This window comes from Tiliqua scincoides, chromosome 1 (genome assembly GCF_035046505.1).
Source record: "Tiliqua scincoides isolate rTilSci1 chromosome 1, rTilSci1.hap2, whole genome shotgun sequence".
In the NCBI taxonomy this organism is placed as follows: domain Eukaryota; kingdom Metazoa; phylum Chordata; class Lepidosauria; order Squamata; family Scincidae; genus Tiliqua; species Tiliqua scincoides.
In genome coordinates this window covers 87,419,467-87,433,624 of record NC_089821.1, presented here as the reverse complement: position 1 = coordinate 87,433,624, position 14,158 = coordinate 87,419,467, and the positions used below count along the sequence as shown (strand labels likewise).

The window sequence follows — 14,158 nt, the reverse complement described above, 5'->3', positions numbered from 1 at the left end:
AGAAATACATTAATAAAAAGTTACCTGGGTGGGGGTTTCTGCAGCGGTAATTGGCTGGTCAAAAATCAGTTTTGCACAAGATTGTTTCAAACACATGAAAAAGGAAAACACTTCCATGTTAACATGCTACAGAGACTGCACTTTGAGCATCAATCAAATGAATTTTCTCATTTGGGCTGCAACCAGCTCTATGGACCAGTTAAACATGCACAGACACAAGAGAATGACACTCTTGCTTCTTGCATGGAGGAAATCAACAAAAAATGACTACAGAGCCCAGTTGTGTTGTGCAGCAATTGAGGAGAATATAAGGCAGCACTGGGTGACAAAGACAGCTGCCACCCTGAACTGAGGACTGATCTTGGCATTCAGTGCAATAGAGAATAGAGAATAAAGCTAGAATAGAGAACAAATAGAGAATAAAGCTATTCTCTAACACCAGCTCCAGAATACAGGGTGCTACGAGTCATAGCCTATGTGCAATGCTCATAGGATCTGTCTTTTCAAGGTTTAGGCAAAAACCAAAAACATCGTGATGTAGGGGAAAAAAAGGGAACCACACAGGGCTCACTTTGATGGCAATACAAGTTCCTAAAATTGAATTCCTTACCTAATGATTAATTCTCTCTCTATCTAAAGACCTAAACATATTACGAACCAGGAGGAAATTACAGAACCACAAGCTTAAATTTATTGTCAAGATTTTCCTGGGGCTACAAGTGTACAAATGATTGTATAAATGTTTTGTAAAATTACATTGATTTATGTGTTGCAGGGGTGCAGGTAAAGGTGAGGGCAGTGACCAACAGAAAAGTGAACACAATAGCTGATGTACTCAATTATATTTTATTCCCATATAATAATCTAGTCATGAAATCCATGCAGGAAAACTGCAGTGTTTTCCTTAACTGATTTCGACTTGGACAGAGAAAGAAAAAGAGTCAAAAATTGTTAAAATGAAACCCTGCCATTCATTCCAAAGCTGACCAGCTGCTTCACACTAAGAATGTGTAAAATGATATCTTGTAGACATGAAGGTACTTTATAAACTAAATGGAAACTGAAGGCACAGAATGGCTCTAAGAATTTGTTTTAACTCTCAGCATCCTTCAGATAAATACATATGGATCTGAAATGCCACAATCCAAACTAATGAGAGACAAGAATTCATTTCCTAAAGAAAAAAAGAGACTTCGGCTGTAATCCTAGCCACACTTTCCTAGGAGTAAACTCCATTAACTCTAATGGGACTTACTTCTGAGGAAGCAGGCACAGGACTGGCTCTGAGTTAAAGAAGTCACTGTACTGTGAAACCTCTCCTTTTATAAAACATACACAACTACAAACATTGAAGAGTTTTGAGTCTATTCTGATGTAGTCTAGGAAATGGTTGGATTCAGTGTTCAGGAAGGCTTATGTCTGGTGCATGATGGGGCGGGGGAGGAGAGGGTGGGAAAAGACATAAAGCATACATATGAAGCTATGAGAAATAGCTGTATGACTGAAGGGAGACTGGCTTTAGTAGGCTACCTCAGAATGCCAGATGCAAGGGAGGGCACCAGGATGAAGGTCTCTTGTTGTTTTGGGGCTCCTTGAGGTATCTTGTGGGCCACTGTGAGATGCAGGAAGCTGGACTAGATGGGCCTTTGGTCTGATCCAGCAGGGCTCTTCTTATGTTCTTATGTGTCTTTTGACTAGTATTATTTTATTTTTTTCTCTGAAGTTCAAATGATTCAGGGTTCTACTCTTATTTTGATTTGAGGTCCTTTTTGCTTACCTTGAAGGACTGCATGGATAAGTCAAGTTAATATAAACAATTATATTTTCATACTTCATATTTTTGGAGACATAGATCTACATCTATGTTCCTTCACATCAAAAACTGACTCTTTTTAAAAATTTATATTTTATACAACAGTCTCCTGTTGGATTGATTTCATTGACAGTGTTGCTGCTCCTGCTTTTAATTAACCTCTGGTTAATCTCAAAAGCTATTATTTATCAGATGGATAGATACTGAGCCAATAACAGTAGCACCTTAATTGGCTATGGCTAAATTACAAAAGCCTGGTAAATTGGAATAAACAGGTCAATACAGCTGATATCACACATATTTAGTGAAAAAGAATATTTTTGAAATGACACAGAACAGTTACTTTGGGCTATATTTTGGAGGCTCCCAAACTCCCCTGAGGGCGTTAGGAACCTCATTAAGTAATGGCGGAGGTTGGGTGGGAGTGGGGGGTCATTGGCCCCAATGGAGCCACAGCAATCGAGGCACCATGGGACCCAGGGAAATTTTAATGTACCTGGGGGCTTCCTGAAGGGTCCTTGAGGCTTGTGACCCTCTCTGGCTCATGGCCTCACTTTTGGTTTGTGATCATTTTATTGGAGCTCAGGGCAGCTACACAGAGGCTTGCAGAGGGGGCTGTGAGCCTCCAGAATCCTTAAGGAGACTTCAGGAGCCCCTTGGGTATGCTAAAATGTCCCTGGGTCCCTGCAGCAACACGGTTGCTGCAGTACCATTGGGGACCTATTCTTGAGTCACTCCCCTTAAGGTGGAATGACCCATTTCTGATTCTCCTGGTGTATTGCGACCCACCAGTTCGGGAACTGCTGTTATATTTAATTTTAAACATGAATACCTTGTCCTTCCCCTTTGTTACACAGCAGCCAAATGAATGTGGTGATGGCATCTGGCCTCGATGCCTTTAAAAGGGGATTGGACAGGTTTATGGAGGAAAAGTCCACCATAGGTCATAAGCCATGATGCATATGTGAAATGTCCTGATTTTAGAAGTAGGCTATATCTGAATGCCAGATCCAAGAGAATGGCTGCAGGATGCAATTATCTTGTTGTCTTCAGTGCTCTGTGAGGCATCTGGTGGGCCACTGTGAGATACAGGAAGATGGACTAGATGGGCCTTTGGCCTGATCCAGTAGGGCTTATGTTCTTATGAAATATTTAATTCACCATTCAATATTTAACACGTATTTTAACAAAATGCTCAAATTAATTAATTAATAGTAATAGCATGAATAAATTATTTACCCCATTTCTGGATTTAGGGATCTACAGTAACTTACTAAACTACTGGAGACATACATAATCATTTAATTAATTTCTCAAGGTAAATTTATCTTTAAAAAAATCCAATATTCTGATATATTAGAAGCTTCATTAAGCTATTACTTCAGTATTATCAGATACAGTTTGGCAACATTGTAGATTAATGGATATTTGTAGAGCTTTGTAGGTGCATTTTCATGTGATAAGGATTATTAATTACTATTATTACAGGGGACTGGGGTTAAGCCAAATAGTTATCCAAGGAGATGTGTGATGGCACAGAGCCTTAGAAAACCTGACCACAGAAACACTGCCCAGACTATTTTCTTACCAGTGTTACTCATGCTCCTTCCCTATAGAAGTATGTGTACACTACATTTTATTTAAAAGAAATTTCACTGGGTAAGCCTAGATACATGCATTCATGACTGCACGTTCCCAATTTAAAGATTTTCTTAAAGCATTATTATGGCACCACTGGCCTCTGTTCAGCTGCTTGTGGGTGGTTCATCTGATCTGATGTAGAATCATGTCCTGGGATTTGTGCTTCTGGTAAGTCCAATTCTTAGCCACAGGAAACCTGTACAGAAGCAAATTACAGCCATAGAAAATCTGCTATTCACCTTCTCCTGGCAGTGCAAGTATAGATCTAGTTCTGCTTTGTCTCCCTTCTACATTTTTACTTGAGCAGGAATGGGAACAGGATGACCATGGTGACCACTCGGTTACAACACAGTCCATTCCACAAGGTACTTCACAAGTTGCTGTTTTGGAAGGTGGAGACAACTCTGAACAAAGATCATCTGATACATCCTCACCTACAAGCATAAGATAGACAGGGAAAGAAACAGGCTAACATTAAAAACCACTTTTAACATGACACAGTGACATCAGTATAAAGATCTGATCTGCTCCACAGCCACCCCCAGATAGCCACCATAAGACTCTAGGCACTCTGGGGAAAATTGGAACACTGGTCTTGATGTCATTATGCTGTGTATTGCCTTGTTGCCACTGCACATAACAGGATGTTATAGGCAGGGACAGGAAAATCCACGGCATATTAAATTAAAGATGAGATAAGTTGTTCTAGACTTTGAAAAGCTAGAGAGAGAAACACAATGCAGGGCCGCTTTGTGTTTCTTATGTTTAGTTCCACCTTGAAGACCCTCTCATTCACAACCTCTCAGCACTGCAATAGCTGTAAGCAAACTTCCCTCCTGTTTCTCTGAATGTCTACCTGCATTCCCTGGCACTTTAGTTTGGCATGAACCAGTAATTTGGTCTTATCGTATATTTAGCAGGGCGAAGGGTATTCACCTATTCAGCCAGCGCAGGGTCTTTTCTAGTGGCTGCCTGCTATTGTTTCTTCTGTATCTTTTAAAAAAATTGTGAGTCCTTTTCTAACACGAAACAATTTATTTGATTTTCTCTGTAAACTGCTTTGGGAACTTTTCTGTTGAAAAGGGGTATATAAATATAAATTAAAATAATAAGCTGTGTTTTCTTCACAGCTCTCCAATACACAGGAGGATGGTCTACTAACTTTCCTTTGCATGCTGGCCTTTGAATAACATGAAGAATGTAATCATAACCTTCTTTACAAAAACAAAAACACCAAGAGCTTCTGCATACATTGGGCCGAAAATGAGGACTGTGCAGCTTGATGACAGACCGCATATAGGACAGTGGTTAAAGCACAACAAAGAGGCTCTTAATGAGGCAGTCAGGTCTCCCATAGCCTGCAGCAGAGTGTCTGTTTACACAACAGAGGCTTTTAATGCAATGAAGAGGCAATCTATCTCTAGTAGCCTATGCAGCCAGCTAGTTTCTGGCAGGGAGTGTCTGTTTACACAACAAAGGCACTAGATTGGGCTGAATGTTCACTTACTGACCTAAACACATAACAGGGTTTGGAGACCATATCCCTGTCATTAAGTGATGCACACCTCTATAATGATGAAGGTGATAACCCCTGCTAATTGGGTAAGAGGCACTTTTTCAAGTGGGTGCTCCTTTTTTAGCAGGGGGAGAGTAACTGGCCCACCTCACCCCAGCACTGTCTGTTCTAGTGGCTGTCTGCTGGTATTCCTTTGCATCTTTTTAGTTTGTGAGCCCTTTTGGGACAGGGAGCCATTTAGTTATTTGATTTTTCTCTGTAAACCGCTTTGTGAGCTTTTAGTTGAAAAGCAGTATATAAATACTGTTAATAATATAAAACGTTGAGGAAATTTTGTCATCATCATCACCTGTGAACTGTAAGCATAAATGTATTACTCAATCCTAAATTCTGAATCGCAGTACAACACTGATTCGAATACACAGATTTGGCTTGGCGTGAGTTCCGAACCCACACTGGAGGGCCTTCCTGGACGCGACTGAAAGTGCCTTCCAGTCACGTCTGGGACACTTTCTGAGGTTTTTTGCATAAGTGTCTTTCCAAGGCCTCCAGAAGGCCTTCTGAGGTTTGGGGAGGCCACACCCCAGAAAATGTCCTGGACACAGGGGATGGACCCCATTGGCGAATTCAATTATTCGCTGGTTTCAGTATCAGTGGTGATGGGTGGGTCCAGGAATGGGCCCCCCCACAGATATCGAGGTCCAGCTGCATATGCTTACTTGAAAATTGTAAAAGGGATTGATGAATCTTATTCTTCGTACAACAGTTCATATGAATACCTATGCAAGAATCAGAGGGACAGACTGATTATAGGTAACAATACCTTGACTGATTCTCATACTGGCACTCTTTAAAGCTCAAATCTATATCCATTTATGAATAACAGGCTCACCGCAAATGCTTTTCCCCCTTAGGATACTTGCAAAGCTTTTGTTACCTTTAATGAACCTGAGGAAGAGGGGAGGAATAGCCAGGCATTTAAACAGGGGGTGGGGAAGCAATAAAACCGAGAATTGCAGCCTGAAGAGAAAATCGTCCCTTCTCTGGCAACCAAAGTTGAGTCTATCACGAGGCAGCCTGGCATATAATTATAACATAGAGGCTAAAGATCTCTATTACTTTTGCAAAGCGACATGTACGTACCAGTTTGCAAATAAGACAGACAGCCTGCCAGTGGAGGCGCTTAAAGCTGTCAATTGTGCAGCAGTAATTTCTGCATTTATATCCTGAAATGAGGACAGCCTCATAGTCCCCGAGGTACAAATAAAACTTTTCAAGCATATTATGGGGAGTAATAGAGAGAATCGAGCAGGCAATCAAGCTACAAGATATGTTTTCGGGGGTGGGGGGGAAATTTTCTAATCCCTCTCTCCACAACTTGCCTCTGCCAAGCAGACAAAGCTCAACTTGCCTGATCACTGTATTATTATTCTTGCTTGCCAAATGATGAAATAAATTTGAAAATTCCTCTTCTACAAGGTAGCATCATATCGTGGACGAATATCAGTTGCTTTCTGTGAGGCACCTGGCAAGACTTGCTCACGGTGCCTACTCCCTGTGTTTAATCATTCTCTCAGAATGGGCTATTCAGCAGTAGCAGTCTGGGTGCTGACATCAAACTGACAGCCGAGCAAAAGTGCGCGAGGGAAGGGAGAAGAGGAAAATCTTCAACCAAGCACCAATTACGTGCTTGTCTCCAGAAGTCAATCTGCGACTACAAACCTCACAAGAGATTGGACAACCTGCCTGCTGTTGCTTTGAGGAACTGGGCGTCATGGCAAAGTTTGCGAGGAGCAATTCAAAGGAAAGGTGACACCAGGAAATTTCACTATGTCGAATGAGCCAAAAAGATTTTTTTAAATTTAAAAAATTGTCCTGTTTCACCATTTCTACTCATAGGAAGTGTACAAAGAGACACTTCCTGTTTGGCTTTATGGTCATCTGCAGACAGAGAAGACTGATTTCACTTTCTGCTTTTTTAAAAATCAGATTGGTGAGAGTTATACAGATTTAATACTTGTCATGATCCAGGTGGGTGGCGCCTATTGAACAGCTGATAGATAGAAGTGCAAAACCTTGACTCGGCCTTGAAGAAAACATTTTTTTTAACACAATCAAAAAGTTTTGACTAAAAATGTGTCATTCTTGAAATTCTTTTTGTGCTTTTCTTCAATTTAAAAGCAACAGCAAAAAACTAAAATTCTTGTCCACAAGGTAGAAACTCTCCTCCAAAGGCACCTAAACAAGATCTGATCTCAAATTCCAAAAAGGGCTTGGAATTGAGTAGCCCCAATGTGGGGCTACTTCCCTTACCAGGGGAAGAGGACAAACATCCCCTTCCCCCGATGAGCTGCCGGCGGACTCAGGAGCCTGCAAGAGCCATTTGGGCGCCAATTGGGCTGTTAATGAGCTTACGGTATAAATTTCCACAGCAGAAGAGGCAACAGCAACAGGAAAAGGAGACACATGACTATAATTACACACACAGACTTAGTTGGAAATGAAGACTAAAGAATTGAGACAATGACTTCATAGAAGAGATAAGGGAGTATCAAAAGAGTTAGGAAGAAAGAGAAAAGAGGAAGGTTAGGGAGGGAACTGCAGTTTAATGGTAGAGGCACCTGCTCTTCTACATGTGGAAGATTCCAGGTTCAATCCTGAGCATCAGGTAGAGTTGTAAAGACTTCCACCTGGAAAGTGGTTAGCAGTCAGAGTAGACAATATTGATAATACTTATACATACAAGTGCAGCCTATTTATTTGCGGAATTTCTATCCACGGATCTGGTTCCACAAAGGTTCCCAGGACCTGTGTGGAGCCAGACTTGGCTCCACCTGACCCCTCCAGTGGTGACTGGAGCTATGCTCCAGATGTTTCTGGAGGCTCTTCTGAGGCCACGTGCAGCCTTCACGAGCCTCAGAATGACCTTCAGAGGTCCTAGAGACAAACTTCTGGTTTTGGGGACAAAAACTGGAAGTGCCTCTGTAGGACCTCTGAAGGCCATTCTGAGGCCTGTGGAAGCTGCACATGGCCTCCATGGGCCTCAGAAGAGCCTCCAGAGCTATGCTCCAGTCGCTTCCAGAGAAGTGGCCTCTGAGGCTTTCGGGGGCCTTTCTGAGGCCCACAGAGGCCGCACACAGCCTCTATGGGACTCAGAAAGACCTCCAAAGGTCCTAGAAAGGCACTTCTGGTTTTCTACGGGCCTCAGAAGAGCTTCAGGAGGTGACTGGAGCACAGCTCCAGTCGCTTTTGGAGAAGAGGCCTCTGAGAAGTGGCCTCTGAAAGAAGTGGCTTCTCAGACCTCCAGAGAAGTGAGACCCATGGAGGCTGTGTGCACGGGACTCAGAACAGCTCCAGATGTGACCGGAGGAAGGCTCTGGTCGTGTTTGGAGCTCAGTGGACCCCAAATTTTGTGTGACTTGGTTTTATGCAAAATTCAGTATTCACGTGGGTTCCAGGAACGGAACCCTCGTGAATAACAAGGGTCCACCGTATTTCTTGTCAATAAAGAAGTTCCCAAAGCAGTTAACATCGCAAAATAAATAAATACTGAGCCAGGACGATGAATAGTCTGAGTATGTTTCATATATGAGCAAGAAACCTCCAGGCAGCTGACAATGGAATAGTACAGTATAGATATGGAGGTCATCTCTAATAAAAGATAGGTGATGTACTTGCTAATCTAGAAGATGATTCAACTTATGTAACAAACAGATGTCACAATGAATGCCTCAGAATGAATCTTCTCCAAATTGTATACATAGCACATGGTGGAACAGGACAAAAGAAAATCTAAGTGTGACTGAGCTATATATAACTCTGAAACCAAGCCGAGACTGAAAAGATCCTAATTTGCACATAAAAGACTCGTACAACATTTTTGCATCTTTTAATGACATACTGTCCATCAATATTACTCCTTGTATCTGTCCATGTTCTCTATGTAAAATAATGAATCAGTCATTAAAAGACTAGCATGCTATAAAATTTTATATCTCATTTAAATCTTGGGAAACAATGCCAATAAACCTTGAGTAACTGCCTGTCTATAACAAAGATGCCAGTAGATAGTAGTAAATTTAGGAGTGGGGAGGGGAAAAACATGTAATTTTCCCTCTTACGAATAACAAATTTAAATCTTTCAGGATGGATAGTCTCAAAGGCAAAAATAATTCACTAGACATCTAATTAGCTAATGGAACTGTTGCACTTAAACATTTTACAAAAGTAATAGCAGAACTTGGGATCTGTGAGACCCATTTATGATGCATTCAGTTCTGGAAGTGGGGCCATTGACTGGTTTTTCCCACGTTGCAACGCCAAATCAAAAAGCAGCAAATCCCAGTACAAATTTTCATCTGACTTTGCCAATTGGAAAGGTCACGTTTCACAGAAATTCTGACCTGGGTGCTAACTTTTGCCAACATCAATCCATACTTAAAGTCTTCATTGAGAACTATTGTCAGTTTGTCAGTGTAATCAGCAGGGTGAGGAATAATCTAATTGCTCTGGCCCACCCCTATGTCAGCAACAGAAAGGGAGATGAAAAAGAACAGCCCAAAGAACAACCAGGGAAGGAAATGTCAAAGAGAAAAAGGAAAATAGAAAAAGAAATATGGAAAGACAATGCATATGCGTTATCCAGCACACACATGGAACGGGGTCACCAGTTAATTGTAGGTACCATATAACAAAGCTTTCACACACACACACACCACCCCCCCGGAGCTCCTCACCACACTCACCTACCCTACAGGGCTCCCTCTGTGCTGCTGCTCCATCCTACACCAGGGCATTCCCCATTCCCAAAGCACTCTGTTGGAGGGCAGGGTGGCAGTGCAAAAGAAGTGCTGTAAGGTAGTAAGTGTGGGAAGGAGCTCAGAGGAAGTGGGGGAAGTGCATAACTAACTTTTTGTTGAGTAGCCCACCTCAGGGATGCCGGTTAAATGACTTTTCTGTCTTTTACACGGCTTTTTACTGCAATTTGTTGGCAGGGCAACAGCATTCTTACCTTCACCCCTCTGCTTGCAGCCTTCACCCCTGTGGAAAATCAAAGCTGAACTAGATGGACCTTTGGTTTGATCCTGCAGGGGTCAACTTAACATTCTTCACAATTAAGCAAGTATGCATTACAACTGAAAGTACAACACCATACATAAAAGGACAATTCCATGAAGAAAAGAGCCATCTGGATTTTACTTAATAGCATCTGACCCACAGCGTTATTCACCACACTCCTACCCCAAACGTATTATTCATCTTCACCACCCCATTTGCAAAGAGACCTGAGAGAGATTCCTGTGATAATGATTTATAGCAACCACATGCAAACCAGAGCAACATTCTGAGAGCAAGTCCAGGAATCTCAAAATCTTCATAATCTGGTTCGGCAAGTGTCATGAGGTAGGATGATATGGTATAAACCATTCATCTTAAGATGACCAGGAAGGAAAGATACAGTTTCCAAAGACCCACTATCTATGGGAGGGAGTGAAAACTTGAATATACACCCTTTCCTTCAAAAAAGGCATCCCTCTCCAAGCGTCCATTTCACTGAAAGCAAAACACAAATGGCCAAATCACTGGGCTTCTTTTCTACATTTTGTGTTTTATCTTTCATACTGTCATCACCTCCTATCTTCCTGCTTGGTGTTTTGGGGGATTGGCCCTTGCTTAATCTAATTCTTCTATTTCACTCATTTTTGCTTTCAGGTCTCCCTCACTTATTCTAACAGCTAACTCTCTGTCAGTTGGCATTACCAAAGTATCTGCCCTTTGTCTCATTCCTTTCTCGCTCTATTTCCTCCCCTCGATATCGTTTGGGCTATCATTTTTTAAGCAGATGATCTGCAGCTCTCTCTCAGCTCCTTCCCTTTACCCATTGGCACTTTCTACTGCTGCTAATTGCCTTTCGACTATAATTACTTCATGGGTGTCTGCTCATTTTCTTAAATTAACCTTGATAAAGCTGAATTTCATGTAATTTCTCTGCATAAATCTCTTTCACTCCCAGTCCTTCTGAACCTTGACAATTTTATAATCCATCCTTCTGCTCAGGCACGTAACCTGGGTGTAAATTTGAGTTCTCTGTCTTCCGCTCTTCAAATTCACTCCATAGCTAAATCATAAGCTGAAATCATGACAGAAGTTCCAGCAGTCCAAGAGGAAGGATTTTTCACCTGCACAATTTCCACACAACTGGTGGCTGTTCATCTGCCTAGAGTGGATTGTACCGCTTCAGGTTACAGCAGGGGCATTATCATGGTTACAGCAGGCTTCCCTGTGATGCAAGGGCAAGATTCTTGCCCTTCCTATTAGATGACTGGGGCAAATGCCCCACATGCAGAACTCGCACAACTCCAGGACCACGCAGGAAGCCTTAATGAGGCTCCCACTGCAGACAGAAACTGTGCTTCCAGTTTTCCGGAAGCACAGTTTAAGACTGTGGGGAAGCCTCAGACGGCTTTTCCTGTTGGTCCCACAGAGTCGCACAAGGCTCTGTGTCAGTCCAGGTGAGTGGGGGGGGGGCTCATGCAAGGGGGCAGCTTCATGAAACTTTGCCCCAGGGCACCTCAAGGGGAGGTTCGCCACTGCCTGTGATGTACGCACAAAAACAAAAAAAACCATAATGTGCCTTCCTGCTCTGCTCATTTTCTACTTCCAGGGAGATTTTCTTGTTTTACTTTTTAATAAAGCATTCAAAGATACAATTCCTCACCTGCCATCTGCATTGGTACAGTCCATTATGCCACTGAATTCTATACCATGTGAACCAGACCAGGTGAAGCAGATCTGTACCAAGCCTATTTATACATAGAAATATGCTAGATTCTGTTGCCAAACATGGGATGACTTGATGCAAATTACTATGTTTTAGCAGAATGCAATCAGATCCAGACTACATGAGTCTAAAATTTTGGACAAACATGAGAGATTGAAGGCTGGCTTCAGGGATACAATTAATATTCTCAACTTTCAAAAGGGGAACAGCATCTCCTCCCTGCTTTCAACATCTTATTCTGCCAACAACCATTTGCCTCCAGAAAGTGTCTTTAGTTTACATTTAAAAAAACTGAATCACTTACAAGGAGGAAAGAAACCCAAATGACTGCACAAATGGTTTGTGCTGGCAGAGTTTCTATTTTCAGAAACTCTGAATGCTAGCGATAATTATAAACACCACCTGGACTTTACAGGGAGGGGGGGAAATCCCTTTCAAACACACCTGTGAGTAAATCTCCAAACCTTAAAGGATCAATGGAAAAAGATTATAACAATATATTAAAATTAGATTTATGAAGTCTCCAAAACGAAAGCTCATTTGTAAGAAATCAACTGTCAGAATTGGCATATTTGGTCTTCACAATTAGGCCCCAAAGTGGAAGTCATTAGGAGCTTCTTTAAAAGAAGAAAAAAGTGGTGTTTACTAAGTATCAGTGAATTGTCACACCTTGTAACCACCTATTTATCTGTGAAACAGGGTGATAAAAATGAGTTTTCAGTACATGCTCATGGTTCATGAGTCATGGATAAAGGCAAAATCTGAATCTGCACTCCCCAATAAACACATAAGACAAAGATGTGGGTAAATGGACCATGTTTATTAAAAGTCAGTTACATAGGGCACAATCCTATGCAGGTCAACTCAGAAGTAAGTCCTATTGAATTCAATGGGACCTACTCCGAGGGAAGTGTGGTTAGGATTGCAGTCATAGAGAGAAATGGGATACCTGCCCTATTTAAACAAATGATAGGTTGTAGTGTGGAGGCTGATCCATTGAAGGGGTGTCTGGACAAAAGCAGTCAAGTAAGCAAGTGTCCTGCATGGAAACTGACGGTTGTGGGTCACTAGTCAACCGCATCCCACCCTCCAGTCTGAGATGAGCTGTTTATTCCTTACAGAGCAGCTGGAATTTTTTGCTGATAGCCTGGTTGGTCCTGCGCTTGCAGTTTTTATCCCCCTGCCCCAAACTGGTGTTGGGTTGGCTTGACTTTTTGTATTAGGCTAACCCCCTTTTTCTTCGGTCTTTCAATCACTTTAGACAGATGTCATGCAGGCCAGGGAGGCAGGAGTTGATGGTTTATGCCCATACTGAGGTCAGTAAGATCAGTGGGTGAGCCAGGGCCATTCAGATGATGTCTTCCGGCTCAGTGGGGCTGACTGGCAAGCCCTGTGGCTGGATGCAAAGACAACCACTAGGATTTCCAGCCTGTAGGGAGCAACACAGTCCAGCTGCCTCAACCCCTTTGGGGTGCTGTTCTTGATTTCTGGGAAAAGTAGGTATTCACTAACATTTCACCTTTAGTGAGCCGTGTGCACGGGGAACAGAGGTTCCCTGCTGCAGGTGTTTTGTTATATTTTCAATAAAATGGTCCAGTTAATCCATGCCCTGTCTTGTGTATTTATTGGTGGGTGCACAGGTAAATGAATACCAGTATGCAGAGCAACTTGTGACTTTACCATTAAGTTCAATAACATGAACCACAAAGAGAGCAGGTGTACCCCACTACAGTGCTAAGCGTTTGCAATTCCATTTGAACATCTGCCTGCAAAACATGTGCGTACTGATACATGCATGCTTTGCTGTATTTACTGTGTGGTATTCCAGTCTCAACGTTTATTTATAGGATTATTTATAGGATTGGCCAAAAAGATTTTAATTAAAGACTGCAAACAAGCCTCAACTAACTTTTTCCCTACTTTCTCACTCTAGACAGGTTCCCTTTCTTAGAGAAATGGAAGTGCTAGTTTCAATCAAATAGGTAATAATAATAAAAAATTAAGAATATCTATACTCTCTCTCTCTCTGTATATATATATAAAATAAAAAAGATGCAAGATACACCAGCAAAAGGTCACTAGAAAAGATACTGTGCTGGGGCAAAGAGGGACAGTTACTTTCCTCCAGCTAAATATAAGATGATCATCACCTGAAAAAGTGCCTCTTTGCCCAGTTAGCAGTGTTACATATATATCAAATGTAAAACAAAGAACTATCCCATAACATAAATGTTATCTTTCTGGTGTGCTTCTGTTTTGCTTCTGAGCCTGGAATTTTAATTACATCATTAATAATTATGCCATCATTTATAGCCCACACTGCATGATTCCTAAGGAGGCATTTAAGGAGTATTAAACATCAAAGCAGCTTCATCTCCTATAACCGGTCTACTGGTTATATTATAAC

General features: G+C 41.8%; 1 protein-coding gene across 1 annotated transcript in view; it reads right to left on the bottom strand.

The window, feature by feature from the left end:
• Positions 1–14,158, bottom strand: part of THSD7B (thrombospondin type 1 domain containing 7B) — a 432,240-nt gene that overhangs the window by 216,084 nt on the left and 201,998 nt on the right. Inside the window, exon 7 of the mRNA XM_066635516.1 lies at positions 3,694–3,888. Coding sequence (XP_066491613.1) covers positions 3,694–3,888 — 195 coding nt within the window. The remainder of the gene's footprint in view (positions 1–3,693; positions 3,889–14,158) is intronic.